Source organism: Dreissena polymorpha, chromosome 10 (assembly GCF_020536995.1).
Source record: "Dreissena polymorpha isolate Duluth1 chromosome 10, UMN_Dpol_1.0, whole genome shotgun sequence".
Lineage (NCBI taxonomy): Eukaryota > Metazoa > Mollusca > Bivalvia > Myida > Dreissenidae > Dreissena > Dreissena polymorpha.
Genome location: NC_068364.1, coordinates 66,733,579 through 66,760,154, shown reverse-complemented (window position 1 = coordinate 66,760,154; position 26,576 = coordinate 66,733,579). Strand labels below are relative to the sequence as shown.

The window sequence follows — 26,576 nt, the reverse complement described above, 5'->3', positions numbered from 1 at the left end:
CTGACATGTAATGTGAATATGTATGCTTGGTCTACTTCTACGAACAATAACAACAACAAATTTAATAATTTCCTTGGTATGTGGACAGTACCAGCACAATTCCATTATATTTTCAACTTCCAAATTACAAAATGTAAATAGATTATTTGCAACAATTTTCATTTTGAACATTAGGGATTTTGTTCCCAATATTCTGTGGACTATTCTGAACTGGAGCCATATGATATAAGTTTCTTTAGTTATATTGAATACAAGTGCATGTTCTTTTTTCCATTCAATATTTAAAAATTCTGAATTCATATAGGATAACAAGCTGGAATGTCTTGTTTTTAATTAATGTTTTATGAATATGTTTCTCTTCTTAAGGGCTGGTTACTCTTTTTTATGTAAGTTGGTAATATAGGTCCTTGAGTGTTATTGTCAAAATTTGGAAGGTGTTCAAAATTGTCAATCTTTTCTTTATTTTTATTAATCCTTGGTACAATAGGAAGTTTACGTTTGTTCCAACGTGTGTATCCAAAGATTCTTTGGAAATAAAGCAGTTTCTTTCTACCATTACGTCTCTCACTAACCGGATGCCTCTTTCATATAGACATTTAATATAGATATAGCTATTGCTAATTTTACAATTATGATTATAAAAAAGAAGCATATCCAGAATATCATCACAATTCAATATTGGCAGCTTTTCAATATACAATATATTGTTTTTGAAAACATCAAGCCAAAATTTTTTTTTAAGTGCGAGCATATTTTTTCGGCATACATTTTACCAGTATTGAATACTATTTTAAAATCTATTAACGATCTAGCCAGTGAATAACAATTTCCTTCGCCTGACACTATTCTCTTAAGCCATTTTATTTTCATATAATTTACAAAAGAACATATATCTACCATATTTAACCCACCTTCGTTATAATCCTTAACAATTACTGTTTTTTTTTAATTTTGCTTGGTCCTGCCCAAATGAAGTCATAAAAGTGATCATTTATAGTTTTGATGGTGTGTATGCTTGCTGTTGGTAATAATACAAATAAATGAGTAAGTAAAGGTAGAAACAATGAGTTGACAATGGTTATCTTTTCTAGAGGAGTAATGTTTCTGCGATTGCAATGACTTATTGCTCTTTTAATACTTTCGATTTTGTTTTCAAAATTTGACATAACCATTTTATCTAAATTGATATCAAACACTATCCCAAGAACTTTGAAGGTAGTAGCTCCTCATGTCAGTTTGTATTTAGTTTTTATCGATTTATATTTCATAGAGCCTATCCAAATTAAATTAGTTTTTTCATAGTTTATGTTAAGTCCAAAGTATAATGAAAATTCATGAAGCATATCTAATGTACAGTTAAGAGATGATTCCGATCCGTCCAGAAATAAAGAGGTATCATCCGCAAATTGTGATATTTTACATTGTAAGTCATTTATAGCTATACATTTAATTTCTTTGCTTTCCCTTATTTTAATAGCAAGAATTTCTGCACAGATCATAAAAATGTAAGCACTGATTGGGTCTCCTTGACGACATCCCCTTTCTATACAAAAAGTATCTGACAAGAATCCATTTATTTGTATGGAGGCCATGGTATTATGTAAGAACAAAATATCCATTTTTGAAACATTGGTCCAAAATTGAAAAAACTAAAAGTTGTTTCTATAAACTGGAAAGACAAGGTATCGAACGCTTTTTTAAAGTCAATCGTCATAACTAACCCAGGTAAATTATTATCTTCAGCATATTTCAAGATATCGTAAAGTAATCTGGTGTTTTTACCAATAAATCGACCTTTAATGAAACCTGTTTGATCTTTGGAGATTAAAATATCAAGTACTGTCTTCAATCTATTTGAAATGGAACCTGATGCTAACAACATTTAATAATGTCAATGGTCGTAAGTTTTTCAGGTAACATCTCGGCTTGTTTTCTTTTGGGATACAAGTAATTGTTCCATGTTTTTGTGTTATGGACAAGGAATTTGTAATAAAAGCATTATTAAGACTTCTCACTATGAAGTGGCCTAACTTACTCCAAAATACCTTAAAGACTTCCGCAGTGAATCCATCAGAACCTGGACTTTTATCATGTTTCACATTTTTAAGTGTAATTGATACTTCTTCAATATTAAGCAGTCCTTCTAATGAGTCAGATTGCACTTTATTCAATTTAGGTATATTATTAATACATAGATCAGCATTAATATTGTATTTTATTTCGTTGTCATTTTTATTGTATAATGTTGTATAGAATGAAACAGCTTCTTTTAGAATATCGTTTTGCTCTGTTAACTTAGCCCCGTTTTCTAATTCAATAAAAGGTATCGACTTGTTTGTGTAATGATTAGATTCGAGTGAGCAAAAGTATATAGTGGGGTTTTCTCCATCTTCTATCCATTTAGCTCTAGAGCGAATAAGAGACCCTTGAAGTTTATTTTTCCTCACTATTTCTAATTCATTTTGCAGCTCACGTAACTGGTCTGAATTAGTTTCAGTTAAGGATTTTTGGAGTATATCAAGTTTCTTAATTAAATTTGATTCATGGTTTTTGTACTGTTTAGCTTTATATGATGAAAATGAAATAGTTTAACCTCTTATTTCCATAAGTTATGTTTCCATAAATAATCGGTTGTTGATAACAAATTGTATGTTGCTATTGTGGATATTTTCTATGTTTTCTATGTTGTAGATAGGTATACAATACTGTAGTTTAATATTTTCTATCAAAGTATTAATGCAATTTAAATAGTCAATATCTTTTAAAAGTGAATTGTTGAATTTCCATAGCCCTTTTCCATGAGCTATATCCTCAAAAAATATTTCAAGGTCGATGATGGAATGATCTGACTTATAACATGAAGAGCAGATTTTCGAATTTTGGATGACAGATTATTTGAAGATAGGAAAAAATCAAGTCTATCCTGTTGTAATGGTGTTAAGCGTCTCCATGTATATTGTTGGATAGTGCCATTTAGATATCTGAAAGTATCAAATATATTGTTATCTCTTATTATAGATTGCAGTGTTGTTCTTGCATTTTTATTATTGTTAATGGATGTGTAAGTTTGATAATCTAAGTTGACATCTTAAACACAATTAAAGTCCCCACATATAATATATTTATCAGTATTAAAATCTGTTATTTTTTTTAAAGAGGTCTCACAAAAAAAGTTGGCGTATCTTTATTCGGTCCGTATAATGTACATAAGGTAAAACTGTTTGTCATATATGTCAAATCTAAAAGTAAGTAGTTTCCAACAGAGTCATTTTCAATTTTATTTACTATGATTGGTAAGTTCTTTTTAAACAAAAAGCAAATACCTCTTGAATTTGATTTTCCAAAACTAAAATAACATTCTCCATCCCACTCTGAATATATTTTATTTTTCATATCAGGAGTAAAATGACAGTCTTGGAGACAATAAATATGCGCTTGTTTTGTTTAAAAAAATCAAAGACATCTCTACGTTTTTGAATGTTATTTAGGCCCTTAAGTTGTATGAGATTAATTATATGAGATTAATTTCAGATTATCCATTTTTATACAGATGACAAAAGTGCTTTAACATATGAACCATAAAACAGGTATCTTGGTACAATATACAAAATACAGTTATGATAACTTTTAACTTCTGCATGTTGAAACACAAACAATTCAGCAAATTAAACACAAACATACAATATATGAACAAAAGAACAAAATGTACAAAAGGAGGCTTAAAGTATAATGAATGATTGTGGCTACAATCAAATATATGGACTTATTTACATCAAAATACATAATTTTACAAGATATGTAGCATTCTTTACATTTTATTGTTTTGGTGGTGTATTCCTTATGGTGAACATAAGAAAAGGAAAAAGTGAGAAACAAACCGAAAGTCTTCATGATTCACACAAAAACAACAACAAAAAACAAACACTGAATGCAACAGATTTTGATGGCCAGTTAATTCTGCAGGCTTTTCAGAAGTTTCTTATTTTAATATTTAATACATTATGCATTAAATTTTTAAAGTGAATGCTTAATTTATCTAAACATATTTTGTTTATAAAATCTACAAATACACATGCTTTATTACAACAAAAACATATGTGTTTCACATATAATTATAGTAAGGTGCAAAGCATCCCTGATAGAATAAGAATTTACATTAACGTTCATATTAAAGACATTACAATATAATTTTTGACAAGAAAAGCTGAATTTCTACACATACATATTCTTATTACAAACAAAAACATATGTGATAATCATGTAATAAAAGCAAGGTACAAAACATCCCTGATAAATAAAGGATTGTTATCAATTTTTATAATGAAAACTTGTTTTATCTTAACATATTTTTTATTAAATCTACATCTACGCATGCCTATTACAACAAAAAACATATGTGTTAATCATATAATTAAAGCAAGGTACAAAACATCCCTGATAAATGAATGATTGTCATCAACGTTCATGTGTTGCAGATATCAGTTATATTCATTTATAGATAGACGTTATTAAATTACGAAAGCGCATTAAAGCACGCTAATAATTGCGCATATTCAGAAGACATATACAAGAACAATATGCAAATTATGTTTTTACAATAAAAATTGTAATTATGTGATTTATTTTTCAATAATAAAAAATAATGAAAGCGTGGCAGCAAAAATGTACATTGCAACCATGGTGGGCAAAAAGATAAAGTATACAAGGACACTATAGTCCTATTAATTGGCCTACATAGGTCTATACTGGGAAGTCAATGATTTAGTCTATATGAACTGAGATTGTGAAATAGCAATACACTGGGTATAGGTGTATTATACTACTATGTTGATTCTAAGATATATTTTTAACAACAACTGATTAACTGTTATTTTTATAGGTGTAATATACTACTGTATTGATTATAAGATATATTTTAAACAACAACTGATTAACTGTTATTACATTCTGTGATTATTTAAATGGTCGAATATTGAAATTTCTTTAGTGATGATAATGTAATTCATATAAACAATAGTGCAGCTTAAAACTTGTCAAGCATATACAGAGCGCATATATACACATGTTTTTAGTTGATAAATTGTTAAAATAACAGTATTGTCAATGTTTAATTTTTTCAGTACTGCAAAGACAGCTGCAAGATAATGTACCTTAATGCACCACAAGTTATGCAACAACAGTTCATTTTGAACAATTGACCTATAATGCACATATAGGAAGAAACAAATATTCATCCTGAATATACTATAGTATAGGGAATAACATAGATTATTTAATACAATCCCTTCATATGTAATGGGTCTAATTACATTGAACACAATAATATCATAGTAGCATTAATTTATGTTTTTTAAAGTAGACTTACAGACAAATAAGTATTTTTACTATAAACATTTGAAAAAAATATATAATAATTATGTGCTTTCGTGCTATTGCGTCACCTGTGTATACATTTATGATTTGTTGTCCTACTCAGGAGATTAAACTACCAGACACTTAAGAAATTTGATAAGGACTGTGATCTTTTTAAGGTATAGATAGATATAGACTATAAGGGTATACTTTAAAATAGAAGGCAAAAATCTATAGTCAGTTTTTAGAGTTTAACCGATTATAATATAGTTTGTATCTTTGTTTACGTTTGCAAGTTTTCACTTTATCAAAATGATTTTTTTTTGTTATAGATTTTAGTTTTCTCATTTATTTATTTTTCAATAAGTTTTATGGTTATTACAAGTAAGGTATTTAAATGTTAGAACAGTTATTTACAATTTGTGAGGAAAAAAACACACACACATACAAGCTGGTTCAACATATAATATAGGCATTAATTTGTAATTTAAAAATGCAATCATAAAAGATGTAAGATGTGGAACATACCACTTTAGCTTGTAAATGTCATCACTCTTACTGGCTGCCCCCGCCGTTTCTTCTATACTGCCTGAAGTTTTCTATGACATCATTAACATTGTCATATATATCAAACTTTATACTCCCATAGACCGCCCATTAAAGTACCACGCACTGTCGATATTCTGATGCAGTAGAAGCCTGTTGATGAGCCCCCGGTTGGGTTTTGTGACGTCATCCACCAGCTTGTACCCGTTGCTTTTCATTGGTTTTTCTTTTCCGCATGATGGCAGATTTCACGGAGTTGTTACGTAGTTTGATTATCACTGGGCGGATCTGCCCCTTCTTGGTTGGAATGCGGTGCATTGCCACTACATCTTTTGGCTGTAGGTCGACCTCTGTGTTGATCTTTAGGATCTCACTGACAGTTTTTGCCAGTGAAGTTTCGTTTTCCTCTTTATTTTCTGGGATATTTAGGATTTATATGTTGTTTTTTCGTGAGTAATGCTTGTTGTAATTAGCTTTTGTATGTGCGGTTTCGCTTATTTCATTGGTGTTGTCAATTTGTTCTTGCAGTGTTGTTTTGTTGATTTCATTGATGTTTTCAAGTTGTTTTATTTTTTCTAAGAGGTTTTTGTTATCAAAATCAATGCTGTCGACTTTGGCCTGCATTTCGTTTATTTTTTCATTGATTAATGTTTCTATTTTTTTGTTGGTGTTTTCTTCAAGTTTTTTTTAATGAGATTTGTCACAGTGTTTGTTATTAGCATTTCAACTTCATCTTTTTTGATCATGCCTTTGAGATCCTCCCTTAAGTTGGAGATGCCTTCAGTCATGGCTTGAAGTTGTATATTTATTGAGTTAAGTTCCTCCATGCTTGAATTACTATTGTTACTCGTTTCTGGCCTATATTTCTTGACTGCAGGCTTTGTCTGTGGTTTTGTTCCAGTGAAGTTTAGTTTTTGCTGGTGTTTGTTTCGTTGCTCATTGTTAAAATTGTTACAGTAGGTTATCTGCTTGGCTGGGGTATCAACGTAAATAATTGGCAATAATTGGCAACCACTTATCAATGGCTATAGTCCTTTTCAATCCTTTCTACACCTTGATGTCCAGGGATTTGTTTAAGGTGATGTTTTATTGTATCATACAGGAAATCTCTCAGGTGTCACACAAATATTATAATATTCCTCTGTAGAAACTTCTTCAAACTACTAATTTATCCCTTAAGTTTTCCAAATGTTCACTTTCTAATAATGTTCACTAGATATTTATACACATGTTGCAATATAAATTATTATTTTTGTTTCACTATATTATATAATGTATTTTAATGCATTTTGTGGAGTGCAAAATTATCCACACATTCCCTCCAACATGTCTTAACATGTCTGTAATATATATTCTACGTATTCTACATTTAGATTAGAGAAACATACAGTCAACTCTTTACATTAAAGAAACGCTCAAATGTCTTCAGAAGGATGTTCATCGACACATCACATTAACGCAATAAATCATCAACGGTGCAATACAAATCAAATAGAAATTCCGAATGGTATATGTTATAAACATCAATCCGATAAAACAACAACACGTGTTGTATATTCTCAAGAAAACATAGTTTACCTCTATCGTTATTCAACACAATTTCCGGTACACATTTAATGATAGTCAGTTACACATTCAATAAAGGAAAGTATATAAAACATATGCAAAATCATGTTCTGCATGCACAACTCCAAATTATTTCTACAATTGTTTTTGTAAATATATCAATAATAAACATTATGTTTCAAAGTATTCACCGAAGAATAAATCGAACATAATGCACATACATGCGTAATTGCACATGGATAGGCCAACATGTTATGAGCGAATACACGCGTATTCAGTAATGTTACAAATTTAAACATGTTACCTCAAAAATGTTTCATGATACAACACCAACATAAGCGCAAACAATGTATTTTAAAATTCTACATAAAAAGTCCCCTCGCTATACTTGGACGTTTTGATCTCATTATTAATAACAAAATACATGTATACTATGAAGTATAATAAGCACTAGTCTGTTACAATTTCAAAGAAATGATTACAAAAAGGCAATATAACATATACTAATGAACACACGTTTACCATTTTAATTCATGCAGTATTAATACTTTGGAAATTACATGTCACAGTTATATAATGCAATGATGTGCAAACACATAACAAAAACTCAATTCTTAACAAGTTTTGTCCTTGCACGCCATTCATATTGTATGTAAGCATTTCCAGCCATGGCTGACATAGTTAAAAAAACGACTCTTAATAGACAAACTCACGAAATATCGTAACGTACATACAGCACGATATAAAAAGTACATGTATTAAAAAAATAGACGTTAAACAAAAACTTTAATTAACCATGTATGGGAAAACAAACACCTATCGCATAATAGTATAGATGACGTTATTATAAACTTATGCTATACATTAAATTTACTACCACTGTACCATTAAACTAACTGCTTTTAATACTTACATGAAAATAGTTCGTACGATTCATTATTTATTTACCTAATTTAAAATTTAAACTTGTCAAGTTTGTAAGAAAAAAGTTCGATTGCCTTAAAAAAACAGATGTTTAACAAAACAACGATTCACCAAATCGCACTAAAATTATTCCACTCAATTAGAAATACCGTTTGTTTTGAGTTGCCAATGCTTATTGTAGTTTAATTATGTTCGATTGAAAAGCAAACGTTTGGAAACAGTAATACAAAAATCATGGAATAATTTTTTGCGTCGATATACATGTTAACTATAGAAGAATCTTCCCAGACTATGTCAATTTCTATTACCGGAGGCTTAGATGCGTAGGGTTTAAACCATGGTGCGAGAAATACACCGTGTTTGAGCAAGATTTTCTATTATTATACAAAAATACATGGCGTTAACAAAAATGCATGTTCAATTATGTTTATTTAGAGAAAATAAAACACACATTCACTAGGATCTTTTCTACTGTACTGCGTTTGGGCAGAATGTCTTGATGTATGTTAAACACAAGCAGCCGTTATGAGGTCTAGGCTTTCTATACTTGCGTCAAAAAATATTTCAAACAGTTCCCTGCTGCCATTCATTACAAATATATGGATATTCGACAAGTCACATGCAGATAGTTTAGATCGCATGTCAATTGCATCAGCTCTCTCGTTAAGTTCAATGGCGCTCATTTTTCCGTTCATTTGTTTGCCTATGATTTCATTATGTAAACCATAAATTACAAGCAAATTGCTTAACAATTGTCTTTTGAAATACATTATTTCAAATATACACTATCACATAATTATGACACTCATTTTATAAACACAATTATTAAGGCTATGGAAAAACAACGTCACGGTTTTATAGCTCACTATAAAACAAATATAACGAAGTTCCAATTCTATATATTGTCCTCCAAAGCCATGAGTTTGATTTAAAACTGCATTTATGCATTTTGAATAATGGGGGACAGCGTTAACGAAAATAGATATTATAGACAGGCAAATGAAAGGATGTTACGGAGTCACATGACGATCAAGAAAGTACCAAACGAAGACACATTAAACTATAACTTAAATAACAGAATCACACATATCGGTCGCATAATGGTATACATAATTGTGTTATACAAATGATATACATTTAGTTCTAGAGCATTGTTACTTAAATGTTTATTGAAACCAACAAGAGAACATTTCGTAAATTTATTTACCGACGGTATGATTGCACTTGTCAAAGTATTCAAGTTAACTTGGCGCAAAAAGTCAGATGTTCAAAAGAACAACACTATGATTCACCAAACACTGTTATTATTATTCCACGCAGCAAAAAATAAGTATCTTATTGAGTAGACATATCGCTTGGTAGTTTTATTATAGTCGATTCAAATAAACTGTTCGAAAACAGTAATACAAAAAAGCGTGATGTGTTTTTCGCGGAGAAATACATGTACACAAATGATGAGTCTTTGCAGGCTTTATTAATTTCTAGGACAAACATGGTAAACATCACAACATTATAAATAAAAAATATGAACGCACAACATCACAACATTATAAATAAAAAATATGAACGCACAACATCACAACATTATAAATAAAAAAAATATGAACGCACATATACAAAAACGCGACGTGTTGTTATTATGTTCCACTTCTATAAATATGTAAAGTAAAAATTTGAAATTATGCAAGTTTGTGTTATGTGTTACCAATCATAGATCAAATCATCCACTGATCACTTAAAACATTAAAAAACAAATAACAGTTTATTGAGAAGACTTTACTAGTTTGTGAAAATGGGTACCATTAGCTGACGGTAATAAGCTAAGCTAAGAATGTATGAATTACGTTCAATTTTAGTGACATTATTCAGATAAAAAGTTAGTATAAAACCGCGTGATTCTTGAAATATGAAACGTTAGTTGTTTGTCATAATTCGTTGTCAAATAACATACGGCGTAAGGGTCAAATCGCGGGTGCTAAGCACGAGTGATTTTATTAACTAAACATTGTATGCTATACTAGCATCATTTATTCACTAACACTATCTAAACGCCATAAAAGTCTTTCAAACGTTGTGTTCGGAACCTTTAAACAGTATGTGATATTTTATTTTAATTTTGTAATATACGGAAATCTTTAGGGCCTGAAGCTTTAACAACAAAAACACAGTGTCTAAGTCAGAGTATCCAATATAATATACAATAACATGGCGTCAACAAAAATGCATGTACAAATATACGTTTGATTTAGAAAGGCATTTTCATGTTTCTATAAAGCAAAACGTACTCAACTTTTGTGTACAATTATTAATAAATCTCCATTAAATACATTGATAACATCTATTCACTACAACAATAAATAACACATAATTCTAAAAAAGAATACATACCCACACATATATGCATAGCATTTTACTAGCTTTTCGATAAACGATTTCCAATGCTTTTAAATGTATCTGACTCTTTAACAAGAGTGCCAAACTGTCACAAGATACGCCCGTTCGAAGGTTTTGGACACCATGCTCAATGCTTGAAAGTGTCCTCAAGACCTAGTTATTGACCCGGCATGACCCATATTTGAACTTGACCTAGATATCACTTAGATGTAACATCTGACTAAATTTGGTGAAGATCAGATGAAAACTACTTCAATTAAAGAGCGGACAACATGCTTAATGCTTGAAATGCACTATGTGACCTCGTTTTTGACCCGGCATGACCCATGTTCGAACTTGACCTACATATCATCTAGACACAACTTCTGACCAAATTAGGTGAAGATCAGATGAAAACTACTTCAATTAGAGAGCGGACACCATGCTAAATGCTTGAAATGCACTAAGTAACCTCGTGACCTAGTTTTTGACACGGCATGACCCATATTTGAACTTGACCTACATATCATCTAGACACAACTTCTGACCAAATTTGGTGAAGATCGGATGAATACAATTTGAATTAGAGTCCGGACAAAGTGGCGCCGTTGAAAATGCACTAATTGACCCTATGACCTAGTTTTTGACCCGGCATGACCCATATTCGAACTTGGCCTATATATCAACTAGATGCAACTGCTGACCAAGTTTGGTGAAGATCGGATGAATACAATTTGAAATAGAGTCCGGACAAAGTGGCCCCTTTGAAAATGCACTTATTGACCCTATGACCTAGTTTTTGACCCGGCATGACCCATATTCGAACTTGGCCTAGATATCAACTAGATGCAACTGCTGACCAAGTTTGGTGAAGATCGGATGAATACAATTTGAAATAGAGTCCGGACAAAGTGGCCCCTTTGAAAATGCACTTATTGACCCTATGACCTAGTTTTTGACCCGGCATGACCCATATTCGAACTTGGCCTAGATATCAACTAGATGCAACTGCTGACCAAGTTTGGTGAAGATCGGATGAATACAATTTGAATTAGAGTCCGGACAAAGTGATGCCTTCCGCCCGCCGCCCGCCGCCCGCCGCCCGCCGCCCGCCGCCCGCCAAGGGGTTTCACATAATACGTCCCGTATTTTATACGGGCGTATAAAAACCTGATGAAAACTACGATATATATTTTACAAACTATAAACTAATTGCAATTATGTTTAAAAATAATAGCGATTTGTTTATCGATAATTGAACCGCGCCGAAAATGGCTTTTTCTTTGATGAAAATGTGCAACTGAAATAATGTTACAATATTGATTCAAAAATAAACAACAGTTAGTTTTTTTTCAAGCAGAAATATATTTTGATAAGCCTACTTTATTTCACCGGAGATATTTTCTTGATTTTTCATGTTTGTTTGCTGCCATTGCGCCTACTGTGATATTAATGTGAATGAATAACAACAAACAGATTTTCATTTCCACAATTAATGTTTACATGTACAAAATAATACAATAAATAAAGCCAAATGCACCCCGATATACAATTCAATTAACTCGAATGTAAAGTCATTAAATTATATGTCACTCGATGCATCCTTTCCGCATTAATGCTTTAAAACCCACAATATAAGAACATCATAGCAACAGAGGTTTGTAATAAACTTCGGTTTCAGATAATATTTATTACATACAATGTTTGTTTCGTATTGATATTATGAAATATACGATTCCAATTTATTGCATGAATTGATCCTTGTGTCCGATCCTTGTGAAGGAACACTAACACATTTAAATATAGATCGATACAATGTGTCCAACAAAAATATACATAAAATACAGTAAATAAAATAATATTTTGCCCAAAACTGTTAAGAACAACATGACTATTATGTTTGCAAAACAAAAACAAATACAACGACAACGGAGAAAGCAATGCAGTTTTTTTACTGTACAGAAACTTTTAAATTTTGAATTAGTTTATATTGAACACACAATTGCACACATTAGTAAACTCGGAGGGTACTATATTTCAAGTGCAAAATTATGAACGAATTATATTTACAATTTAAAAAATATCAATTATTGAATGATTTTTAATTACATGTGTTATGGAAAAATAAGTATGCATCTATGTTAAAGAACTGCACAGTTTGGCCGCAACTAGTATATTCAAATATCATAATTCGAGAATGTACGCCGCCGGTGAAGCAGCTGTCTATAGCGGCACACATGATCAGTAATGGCCGAAATACAATTATAGCCAGATGGAACACCGGTGACGTGTTTTAACCTTTTAGATGTATATGCTGTTTTAATTTATTTTCAAGGAGCATGTATATAAGATCTGTTGGGATCAAATTAAGGAAATGAAGGAATACAGCGGGTTTGAAGATATTTTGCTGACGTTTTTCTTTTTCTTTATAAAATGGAATAACAATCTAATGTTTGTTTTCTTCGCAAACACACACGCTCGCACACAAACACGCACATACGCACGCACACGCGGATACGCACTCACACATATATATAAACCATTTATTTGTTTTAATAGGTCTGACAAATAAAAAAACGTTTGGCTGCACTCAAAATCGTGCCGTTAACGTTATAAACTCATTATTATGCATCATATCTGACTTATCTTCGTTAAAATGTTACTTGTCATAGAAATCTTTTATTAAAAATTACCCAATAACAGATAAAAATATCTTATTTAGTGCGTGTGCGACGAATTTCTGATGTTTGAAAAACATAATCCGCTGTTCGCAGGACCCGGATCCTTATATTTGTGTCAAACAGTATTTCAAACAGTTCCTTGCTGCCATTTTTTACTAAAATCTCGATTTTATTCATGTCACATGACAATAATTTAGACCGTAAGTCGGTTAAATGTTTGTTTGAATCATTGCCACAATCTTCTTCGCGTGAATGCACTACAAAGTGCCAAAGCTTACACTCTACTGGATGATTTAATGCAGAAAGATTGATCAACAAGTTGCACAGCCACTCACAGGAGCATTCGCCTGTCTGAAGACTGATACAGTGTAACGATGCAAGCAGCTGTATGGCAAAATGACCTGTATAAGATCCCCATAAGTGAAGCTTTTCTAATTTTCTGAGAGTGGGAAGAATGTCTGATGTTTGTGAAACACAATCAGCCGTTCTTAAGTCCAGGATCCCTATACTTGTGTCTCGAAATATTTTAAACAGTTCCTTGCTCCCATGTTCTACTAATATCTCAATATTAGACATTTCACATTCCAATAGTTTAGATCGCAGGTCAGATACATGTATATTTGAATCGGCGCCGCAATCTTCTCCACGTGATTGCACTACAAAGTTTAACAGCTCGCACTTAACATAATGACCTAATGCACAAAGCTTGATCAACAAGCTGCACAGCCACTCAGAGGAGCATTCGCCTGTCTGAAGACTGATACAGTTTAATGATGCAGGCAGCTCAAGATCAAATCGACTCATAAAGGCCCCCATAAATAAAGCTTTTTTAATTTAATGAGTGTTTTAAGAATGTCTGATATTTGTGATACAGAATCAGCCGTTCTCAAGGCAAGGATCCCTACACTTGTGTCTCGAAATATTTCAAACAGTTCCTTGCTCCCATGTACTACTAATATATCAATATTAGACATATCACATTCCAATAGTTTATATCGCAGGTCAGATACATGTATATTTGAATCGGCGCCGCAATCTTCTCCACGTGATTGCACTACAAAGTTAAACAGCTCGCACTTTACACGATGACCTAATGCACAAAGCTTAATCAACAAGCTGCACAGCCACTCGGAGGAGCATTCGCCTGTCTGAAGACTGATACAGTTTAATGATGCAGGCAGCTCAAGATCACATCGACTCAAAAAGGTCCTCCATAAATAAAGCTTTTTTAATTTAATGAGTGTTTTTAGAATGTCTGATATTTGTGATACAGAATCAGCCGTTCTCAAGGCAAGGATCCCTATACTTGTGTCTCGAAATATTTCAAACAGTTCATTGCTGCCACTGTCTACTAATATCTCAATATTAGACATATCACATGCCAATAGTTTAGAACGCAGGTCACATTCATGTATATTCGAATCAGCGTCGCAATCTTCTTCATGTGATTGCAGTTCAAAGTTCCACAGCTCACACTTTACAAGATGACCTAATGCAGAAAGATTGATCAACAAGCTGCACAGCCACTTAGATGTGCATTCGCCTGTCTGAAGACTGATACAGTTCAATGATGAAGGCATCTGGAGATCACATCGACCCATAAAGGTCCCCCGTAAATAAAGTGTTTCTAATTTAATGAGTGTGGGAAAAATGTCTGATGTAAGTGAAACACAATCAGCAGTTCTCAAGTCTAGGATCCTTATACTTGTGTCACGAAATATTTCAAACAGTTCATTGCTGCCACTGTCTACTAAAATCTCAATATTAGACATATCGCATGCCAATAGTTTAGATCGCAGGTCAGAACCATGTTTATTTGAATCAGCGTCGGAATCTTCTCCACGCGATTGTACTACAAAGTTCCACAGCTCACACTTTATATGATGATCTAATGCAGAAAGCTTGATCAACAAGCAGCACAGCCACTAAGATGAGCATTCGCCTGTCTGAAGACTGATACAGTTCAATGATGAAGGCATCTGGAGATCGCATCGACCCATAAAGTACCCCCATAAATAAAGCTTTTCTAATTTAATGAGTTTGGGAAGAATGTCTGATGTAAGTGAAACACAATCAGCAGTTCTCAAGTCTAGGATCCCTATACTTGTGTCACGAAATATTTCAAACAGTTCATTGCTGCCATCTTTTACTAATATCTCAATATTAGACATATTACATGCCAATAGTTTAGAACGCAGGTCACATTCATGTATATTCGAATCAGCGTCGGAATCTTCTTCATGTGATTGCAGTACGAAGTTCCACAGCTCACACTTTACAAGATGACCTAATGCAGAAAGCTTGATCAACAAGCTGCACAGCCACTTAGAGGAGCATTCGCCTCTCTCAAGACTGATAAAGTTCAATAATGAAGGCATCTGGAGATCACATCGACCCATAAAGGTCCCACATAAATAAAGCTTTTCTAATTTAATGAGTGTGGGAAGAATGTCTGATGTAAGTGAAACACAATCAGCAGATCTCAAGTCTAGGATCCCTATACTTGTGTCGCGAAATATTTCAAACAGTTCATTGCTGCCACTGTCTATTAAAATTTCAATATTAGACATATCACATGCCAATAGTTTAGATCTTATGTGAGATCCATGTTTATCTAAATCAGCACGGCTGTCTTCTCCCCGTGATTGCACTACAAAATTCCACAGCTTACACTCGACAAGATGACCTAATGCAGAAAGCTTGATCAATAAGCTGCACAGCCGCTCAGATGTGCATTCGCCTGTCTCAAGACTGATACAGTTCAATGATGAAGGCATCTGGAGATCACATCGACCCATAAAGGTCCCCCTTACAAAAAGCTTTTCTAAAATAATGAGTGTGGGAAGAATGTCTGATGTTAGTGAAACACAATCAGCAGTTCTCAAGTCTAGGATAACTATACTTGTGTCACGAAACATTTCAAACAGTTCCTTGCTGCCATGTGTTACAACTTTCTCAATATTAGACAAGTCACATGACAATAGTTTAGATCGCAAGTCAGATATATGTTTATTTGAATCAGCGTCACGATCTTCTTCATCAAGATCGCACTACATTCCCACATCTCGCACCTTACAGCATGACCTAATGCAGAAAGCTTAATCAAAAAGCTGCACAGCCACTCACACGAGCATTCGCCACTCCGAAGACTGATCCAGTGTAACGATGCTGGCAGCTGGATGGCAAAATAGCTTGTATAAGTTCCATATAAATAAAGCATTTTTAATTTACTGAATTTGGGTAAAATATCTGATGCTAATGCAGCATCGGCATCTTTCAAAATGGACATTTTCACGATAGGTGTACAACTCAGCAAACCATATAGATCATTATTACCCTGATTCACGCATATGTAGATATTTGACATGTCAATAGGGAATAGTTCTGATTGAAAAATGTGTTTATTGAAATCGGTGACATTCACATCACACATTTCTAATTGAAAATCGTGTTTTAATAAAGATAATTGTTCTAGTAACCTTTGAAAAAACTCGACAGTAAAGCTAATTTTCGTCAAGTCTAAAAATCTTAATGTGGCAGGGATAGGTATTTCTTCGTAACAAGTTGAATATGTTAACTTAGGCAGGGATGTAAGAACATCAGATATTGATAATACGTTGATTTTTCCGATAAAATGCAGCTCTTGCAGGTTTAAATTATAAAATGCATTACATATTTCCGGAGTCACTCTGGCCTTTACACGTTCAAGACAATCCTTTGACTGTTGAAGGACGGGCAGCATTTCGCTCATTTGCAATATATTACTTTCTAAAATGAGTGTCCTGACGTTGGATGTGTTCAACATTAACAGTGCACGTAATGCGTTTGATTCGGACTCGTACAGATACTCATTAAATATAAAGTCCCTGCAGTTCAAACAAATATCCTTCTGGCCGCTAGCTTTAGCTTCAATGAAACCAGTAATCATCATGCGCTGGAATAAGAATGATAAAGCTAACATACGAGAATCGTAGTCCCTTTCAGCAGATGAAAACTTTCCAACGTTTTTTTATTGATTTTAAATCTGTTTTAAATGCTGCTTATTTCTCAATTTTAAAATGTCGTATATAACTGCTTAGTGCAAGGTTAATGTCATTGAAGAAGTCGCCGTCTGTTAGACGGTTTATAAGTTCATTCGCTATCTTGCAATCAAGCTCGCACATATATATAATTATCTGGCTCATTTCTAACACATTGAATTTATGTTTGCTTAGTACATTTTCTATAACATCCGTCTTTGAAATTGTTATATAATATGCAGCTAAGAATTCCTGGACCGTCTCATGTACAAATGACATTCGTGGACTATTTAACAAAACATCTGACTTAAACATTACCGTCAACGCGCCAGCATCGAGACAGAATTGTAGTTGCTCTTTGGACATAAAATCCAGTAATTCCCGTTTGGAAAACACTAGGGATTTTTGTGAAGAAAACGTGAAATGAAATGCAGCATTAGCAAGCGCGTCAAAAATCTCACAATGCGGTTCAATAAAGCTTGTGTTCGATAAGCACGGAAAGCAAGTTTCTTTTCTGAAATATCCTTCGTTTGCATTCCCTTTTTTAAAACTTAGGTCAAGAAGAATACAATTTAGTTCACACAATGAACCTTTAAAATCGCTTTTGGTCATCCACAAGCTTATTAACATTGTCTGCAACCATGGTGAAATAAGAAGCTGCATCAATTGACGTTCATTAACGTACTCCATGAACTCAGTTGGTGACTTTCGATTGGCAGGATTAAAACTGATGAGTATGTTCTCCGTTAGCTCCCTTGGATCAGTTATCCCTTCATTTTCGATAAGTCTTTCAATTTCAGAATCCTTGATTCGCTCATCCGCCATTTTCCATGGTCGTGTAGTAATTAATGAAACGCACTTTGTAAGACAGTTTGGTATTAACGGTAAGATATATTTATGAAAAGGATCGACCCACTCGTTCAACCCATCCATAGATACGAGGCAAGTCTCTCGTTCAAGGATTTGATGTAAAAGCTTAAAGACAACTTCGCGTTGATCACCAGTGTAAATGGTGTCGATAATTTGTGTTTTGATCATCTCTACCACCTCAAGCTGGTCCGTTGCATCTCTCAGTGATATGTGAAAGAGAAACTCGAACTCATTCAGTGTATCGATATCACTAAATGTAGCCGTGTGGGTAGGATTGTGTTCAGAAACTGCATCACACCATTCAAGAGCAAGTTTAGTAAGGAACGTTGTTTTCCCAATACCGGGCTCTCCTTGAATAAACACACGACTACACAGATTTTCATCTTTAAAAAATATGTTTCTGTATTATTGTATTGCGTTTTTCGTTTTTTTTCGAGAACCATCTTTTTTTAGTTTTATATGGCTTAATTTCGGTGACACAACGATATCCCAGATAGGTTTGTCATGACCCTGACGTAGTGGTGAAACAGACACAGTATTTTTCGTCGTTGTATAGAATCGTTTTAAATCTCCGCGAAACTCTAAAAATAAATGTAGCTTTTAACAAACGTATTATACAGACCAAAATGCATTTTACAATACTCATTTATCATGTATAACTTTTTTTAAATCCATGTATAATTGCTCTTTTGTGATGATTTATATGTGGAGACGGGATAAAAGGCCAGCACGTTACCCGTATGGGTATATAGGTTAAACATGTGCATTCTTAAAGAATATTAGAAAATAACTAAAACAAATAAACAATCCAAACAACAATTAATGAGTTTTAAGCTTTATATGTCCCCCCAGTTGTGTTTTTGTGTTTTAAGTTAATTTATTCAATGAACTGTTTGAACAGAATGGAAGTCTAATAATAAATAACCTATGGTCAGATTGATAACAAAAAACCCGAAAGTTGTTCTCTCACCATTGAGAATTCCGATTACACGTAGTATTCATTTGCCGTTAAATTATAGACAATTACTTTTTTCTAAACCTACAGTCAAATTAAGTTTACCTCGAACATCTTTCATTGGAGGTAAAATGAGACAGGGTTCTAGTTCGCAGCGTAATCAAGCTCCGTGTAATCGGTATCCTACAATAAATAAGTGCAACTCCAGGAAGTGTTTATGTTGCAAGTTTTTAAATATGTCCTCTTTTATTCTTTCATCTGTTAATAACCGCAAATTTTCATTTAATATTAAATCCGATGTCTCATGAAATTCTATGCATGTGGTTTATGTTATTACTTGAAATGTACCCCTGTTGTGGTGCGCAATACGTTGGGCAGACTGGTAGATCACTTAAAACACGTTTTAGGGAACGTTTTTTTTAAATTAAAAATAACAATAAAGTTTATAACTTCATTTACCAGCACTTTAATAAAACGGGTCATAGCGTAACAAATATTTCAATTCAACCTGTGGAGCAACTTATTTTTAATAATAGTACTTCAAATCAGTGCCAATTAAAAACAAGGTGCATATCAGAATTTGAATGGATTAAACGTTTGCAATTAGCTTACCCACTTGGATTAAATGATAATATTCTAAATGTTGGAACAATTTCTAAAAATAAATCGATTAATTCATTTTCTCTCTTTAGTAAACGTCTAAGAAATAAACGTTCACATGGCATTAGGAAAATGGTAACTTAAGGCGTAAATTTAAACGTCTGCTTTCTTTAAATGACTGCTACACATTATTACAAAATGGGGGTAAACATAAATTACTAAGTGCACTTTGCTCTCTTTCTGTTTCTTCGTTGGCGCATATTGATAAGGATTGTAAACTTATTTACTTCAATCTGACCCTCTATATGAATGTGCTTGTATTATTGAATCTTTCACTGACTACTATCTTAAACCTTTTATTGAAAATGTACTTAACAAAACTAAAAATCGTATCAAAATTGAGTTTTGTAACAAAAGTCTTGATTTAATTGACCTTCCAAAAATATTCAATGATAAAAATGTACGTCGGTTGATTCCCCCTTATTTCCGCAATACTGAATCACCACTTATTTGCTACAAAGATAGTAAACCTGTAAGAAGTATCGTTTTTAATTATTATTCTATTTCCACAGATATAAATGTAATAAGAAATTGTCCTACATTATGTGACTGTTCTAGTTCTAAATATATATATGGTCCAGTTGGACATGTTATTACTGGGGACCTTTATTTCATTCAAAATAAAAACCTTAGAAATTTACTACGCAGAGGCCCTAAGTACAGACTGCCTATTCCTGTTGATTTTGATGACTGCATTAAGAATATCGTAACATCCTTACAGGATTATTGCACTAAATTGTGCAGGAATGAAAATGCTGAAATTACTGCACTCAATGATTGGAAAACAAAAATATTTAGTATGGCCATGAATAAAATATGTTTTTATGATACAAATCCTTTGGCCCTACCACATTCACCTAAATTTAATAAACAAAATCTCTGTAAATGACTTGAAGACTTAAAATCTAAATTCGTCTTAGTTCCTGCTGATAAGGCTGCTAATAATGTTATAATAATATGACGAGTGTTTTATGTTCAAACTATTTCACAAGAACTTTCATAAACAACATCATATTGTGAGTACAATAAGCAACCTAATGAAATTATTACCGACCATATTGCCCAATGCAAACAATTAAATGTAATAGTCAATATTACTGACAAGAAATTGCCATCACTTTACTGGATACCTAAATTACATAAGACGCCATATAAAAGTAGTTTTACCACCAAACAATTATCAGTGTATCTTACATCTGCATTGAGTGCTATTAGATATCATATAGCTAAATTTTGTAATAAAGTTTATGAAAATAGTTATATTAACCTATTGGTCAATAAAAACACCTACGAAGTTATTGATTAAATTGAAAATAAAAAATATGAGGTGTCACAGGTAAGTACTTATGATTTTTCTACACTATATACACCGCTTCCTCACGCTTTAATAAAATCCAAAATTGTTTTTTTGATTGAAAAAACTTTTGCTAGAGAGAAGTTTATGTATCTAGCTTTAAACACTAAAACAGCTTTTTTTTTTACAAATATTAGATAATTAAATCATTTGGACTGGTCTTGACTTTTGTGCAGCACTTACTTTTTTTCTGGATAACTTGTTTGTTGAATTTAATGGTAAAATATTTAAACAAATTATTGGCGTTCCTATGGGTACTAATTGTGCGCCACTTATAGCTGACATTTTTTTATATTGTTATGAAAGCGAATTTATGTTAGAATTATCTAAAACTAAGCAAGTAGATTTGAATAATTGTTTTAACCTTACTAGTAGGTACATTGATGACATACTTAATTTAGATAATCCATTATTTGAACAATATATTCACAAAATCTACCCAAAAGAACTAGTCTTTTTAGATTTTAATCTAATATTAACAAAAAAATTGCTAAAACAAGGCTTTTTGTATCATAATCTAAGAAGTAAATTCGCTTAATTTTACTCTTAGTATGGTGATTTTATTTCTAAATATAATGTTTCTTTAAAATGGCATTTAAATAATGGAATCTCCCATCCATCATTTTATGGAGATGTTTTGAAGCTTGTCCGCAAATTAAAATATGTTAAACCAAATGTTCTGATTAAACTTTTCAATTTAATTAACTTGTTTTTATCAAAATGATACGATGCTTATGTACTAAAAAAAACACCTGTTTGATGGTTTTCGATTCACTATATCTTTCTGCTCTTAAAATTTTGAATCATTAGTGATATTATAGGTATTTTTCACTGTTGAACAAAATTGTGTCTTTGTGTCGTACGCACAAATCTGCATGAAAACTACATTTGGACTCACATCGTACATCAAATCATTTCTGTCGTCAGTTGTCAAAACACCTATATACTGTTTGATTCCAATAATGTCGCTTTAATGGAATTTCTATTTTAATATATTTGATTCTTAATATTTAATCAACTAAACGTGTTTTATTACTAGTACAATTTTGCAGTAGCCCCCCATTAATAGTTTTATTATTACTCAAAAGTACTGCTCCTGGATTTTGTTCACGTCATTGTGTCTTCGCTTGTCACTTACGTCATAACTCTTTCTCTGTTCCTGGGTACATGGATTTTTGACGACAAACGATCTTCTTTACAGTTGTAAGCTACATGCATAGGTCATTGGGTTTATAACGTTCAATTTTATTTATATTTTCTCTCTGATAGGCGTTTCTTTTTTTATTTAATTATTATTAATTTAATTTTTAGCAGTCATATAAACAACCAAGCAATGTAATATGGAATTTTTACACCCATTATTGCTGCTTCTTCCTGTATTTTCGCGATGGTTATCTGAAATATTAACTTAATGACGCTTCTTAAATCTTTTTCTATAAAGAAGGACTGCAGTTGACACTTGTTTGTAGTTTCATTTTATCGTTCGTCAAAAAGTTGTAACTCTGTTGCTCTGGTATCTTCAATACCATTGAGTAATTAAATTGTAATTAAATTGAATGCGTTTTATTCCCTTTTATTATTGTTTAATTTGAGTTACAATGCTATGAGGTTAAATTTTATGTACACTTAAATGTATTATGAATATTGCTGGGCCAAGTGTGAGGTTGAGCGCTCTATAACCGGTTTAAACCCCCAATGCTTTGCATTGACCGTTCCTAGGCGGTGACCCCAGCTGTATTTATATTTTGTGTTTATGTTGGTTTGTATTGTGCTGTATTGTGCTGTTTTGTACTGTTTGGGCAATCGGTCACTTGCCTTAAACAAAGGACCAACTTATTGTTTTTAATGAGAATTCAATACTGCTCCAGCAGCTGGGGTTTCACTTCCTTATATTGTCATATAGGAAATGATATCAGAACTCAAGCACTTTTATTAAATGAGATACCGTACGGTGTCTTTCGCATGTTTGACTTATTCTTCATTGATGCGGCAAGAGAATCGACATATCATGTAACACAGTGTAAGATCTCAAGAGCTTAGCTGTTCGAATTCAATTGTGTTCAAATATGGTTAGTAGGAACTCTTCCAAAACATTGAAGATTAATAGAACCCTACCAAAAAATTAAAAAACAATTTATTAAAAATACTTATATACTTATGTTGATAAACTTAAACGAATGAAGACTTGCATGATCCTATGTATCATAAGTGAACACCTATGTAACTTGTTATTTTTATAGATTTAGTAGAGTCAGGGACGACATGTTTAACCCTAATTTATACTTACACAGAGGATATTTTAATGCTGAATTACAGGTCTGAGTCATGGACCATGGTCAGTTACCATGTGTGATTATCACGAAGAAACGTGTACTGATTTATTGAATATCTGTAGTTATTACACAGGTTTATACCTGTTGTATGGAAAAGATATTCGAATTTCAACTTGAAGGCAACCTTTAACATGACTTCTCCAAGTAAAAAAGGTAAAAGTGACATAACTTAGCTTAAATGCTTTTGTATATTTTAAATATTCATTGAATGGTTGAGCTAAACCTTATTTATATGAATTACTTTACACTAGTGTATAAGTGCTATAATAGTTTTGCAATAAAACATTTAAGTTAACAAATATTACTGTATTGCATAGCATACGCCAACAATGTTTGCACGAATTCCTTGAGATGTATTTAAAAAAAAACAGCGAAAAGCATACGTTTTAAAATAAACAATTAAATACATTTTCTCGGATATTAACTCTTAAATACATGTTAACAGAGTTTTGTGAAGGATTTAAGTGTCTTGAGGAAAAGATAAGAAACTATTTATTGTTATTTTTATTGTGGGTGATACTCAAAATGTATTCGTTCAATTAGCAAAGCCGAGCAAACTTATTAAAGTAAGTTAAAGTCACCATTCTGAGTTACAAGTAATATGTTGTATATTATTCGAACACATCTTTAACCACATAAGCAAGATCACATCTTTTAGATTTAATTGTTCTCTATAGAATAAAAGACTAAATCTTTTGTGCATTACCATAGGTACTAGTTGCTGTTTTGTTTCGTTTAAGTAGCATACATTTCTGACACTTGAGCCAGATAACAACCTGTTCTGCATTGCATGCAATAAGATATGTTTATACTAAGTACTGAATTATCCTCCGCCGTGCCTGCCCATAAAACAGTACCATATAAGACTATTTCGTTTAAACAACATGTTAAGTATTCTCACCTTGCTTTTGGTCATCGTAGCATTTTGTCAACGTGTCATATACCACCTGCTCGGACAATAGCAGTTTGTCGTTCTGAAGCTGAAACATAACATAATTGACGTTACAAATGCATCGCCGGTAAGGAGAGAAAACAAGCATCCAGATTTTTTAGCTTGTAACAATGATAAGTATAAGACTAAGACTTATAAAATACTAGTTAACTAGCACATGACTCCCTAAATGTTTTGTATTTTAACTATTTACATTAACAAACAATGTTATTAATATGTCCTTGGTTCTTCAGTGCTATTTGAGGAATACAGAACATTACCTGAGTAAGGTGTGTTCTTGCTTCCACTGCCGGTTTAAAGCTGTTCAGGTATGCAGGGTCATTAAGAAGATTTAAAAGACAATCGAAGAGGCTGATCATTTCTCCTTCATCTATGTTTGTGTCATGTATGTGCCGTAGTGCATTAACTTCTTCTCGCGCCTGTCAAATGAAGAGGTAAGAACATGTATTTACAATGGCATGCACTTGTAACATGGTATACGAAACTCATTTAATACATCAATTAATTATAAATAAAGGCTGACTTGTAAATTGCCAAATACCTTAATGCAGATATTAGAAATCTATATTAGAGATCATTTGTAAAGTAATTCTGCATCCAGATACAGTTGAATAAAGCACCAATTATCCCATTGAAATCAGTTTTGTCAGCACTTGGTTTATCCTTGTAACCCGTGGGAGGCATGTAACATTTTGCTAACTCCCATGAATCACTGCACCATTTTGTCATGTCTGTATTAATCCACGATGGGCCTTTCAAATGTGTTCGTTTAAAACGATGGTACTTCCAAATTCGATTACCTATTTCTGAACACAGGCGGCACTGTTGGGAGGGATCACTACAAGAACTACACGTCGTTGTTTCAAGTATACCGTGTTGTGCAAGCATATCCTTTCGTATATCCGTGTAAAATGTATTAAATCCGAGTTCGGCTAATTGTGCAATAACGTCCCTGGTCGTATATGTTGCAATCATACATTTAAGCCAGTTGTGGGCCTCTTTCGTCAATAACCGTTTTTCCATTTTCAATTTATTTTTTACGCCAATGTTACATTGGCAAGAACTTGAGCAAGAACAATATATTTGACATCCAATATTTACACAATATTTATATTTGTAGTACAGATGTTCATAATTATGCTAGTGTACGTAAAAGTTTCAAATATTTGGCTGACTTGAAGATATGATTATTTAGCACTTCTGGCATGGTTGTCTGTATTGTCTGCAAATAGAATACCCAAATACATATTATTGGCATGGTTTGAATTAAGTTTTTTAAGGAAAAAAAACCCTGTCAGGAAACTTTTCAACTTGTAGGAAAAGTTTACATGATTCATTAGTGCAAAGGATTATATTTCTAGAGACACCACAGTTAACAAATATTTTATTTTGTGTTATTTCTATGTATAGATATAAGAATGTCAAAATTTATATATACACAGGGCTAATTTAGTTGCAGTATAATTGATGGAAAGCACATGTACCCAATGGCCAACCAGTATGCCAAACAACATATGTAAAAGTAATTACACACAAAAACCCAACACTTCATACACACTTAAACAAAACTTGGTTTACCGTCTGGGACCGGTCAATTCGAACCACTTATTGTTTAAACCGGTTTTAAGAAGCTCAAAACCTCACACTTCAACAACATTCATTCATAAAACATTTAAATAATCATAATAAATAAGCTCACAGCATCACAATGCAAATTTACTAGCAATTAAAGAGCAATTTAGTTACAATCTTACCATTTTATAACAAGACTATTGCCAAGCAAAAACAGTATCCTATCCCACATGAAGCAGTAATACAATATTCTCCCTTGTTTTCAAGGGAAGTAATTCTTTTAAGTTAGACTTGTAAATGGTAATCAAAATGGAATCCCCATTTTCAGCAATATTTCTAATCTATTTGTTGCCATAGCAACCAGAATTCTTGATTTAGGAACAACTTGAAATGACGTTCATAATCTCCATATTGCCATC

The 26,576-nt window shown here is 32.6% G+C and overlaps 2 protein-coding genes across 3 annotated transcripts in view; both read right to left on the bottom strand.

The window, feature by feature from the left end:
• LOC127847878 (uncharacterized) overlaps positions 1-26,576 on the bottom strand; it is a 286,419-nt gene that overhangs the window by 116,469 nt on the left and 143,374 nt on the right. The gene's annotated exons all lie outside the window — the stretch shown is intronic.
• The window catches only part of LOC127849192 (uncharacterized protein CXorf38 homolog), a 90,311-nt gene continuing 82,471 nt past the window's right edge, over positions 18,737-26,576 (bottom strand). Inside the window, exon 6 of the mRNA XM_052381911.1 lies at positions 18,737-18,912. Coding sequence (XP_052237871.1) covers positions 18,737-18,912 — 176 coding nt within the window. The remainder of the gene's footprint in view (positions 18,913-26,576) is intronic.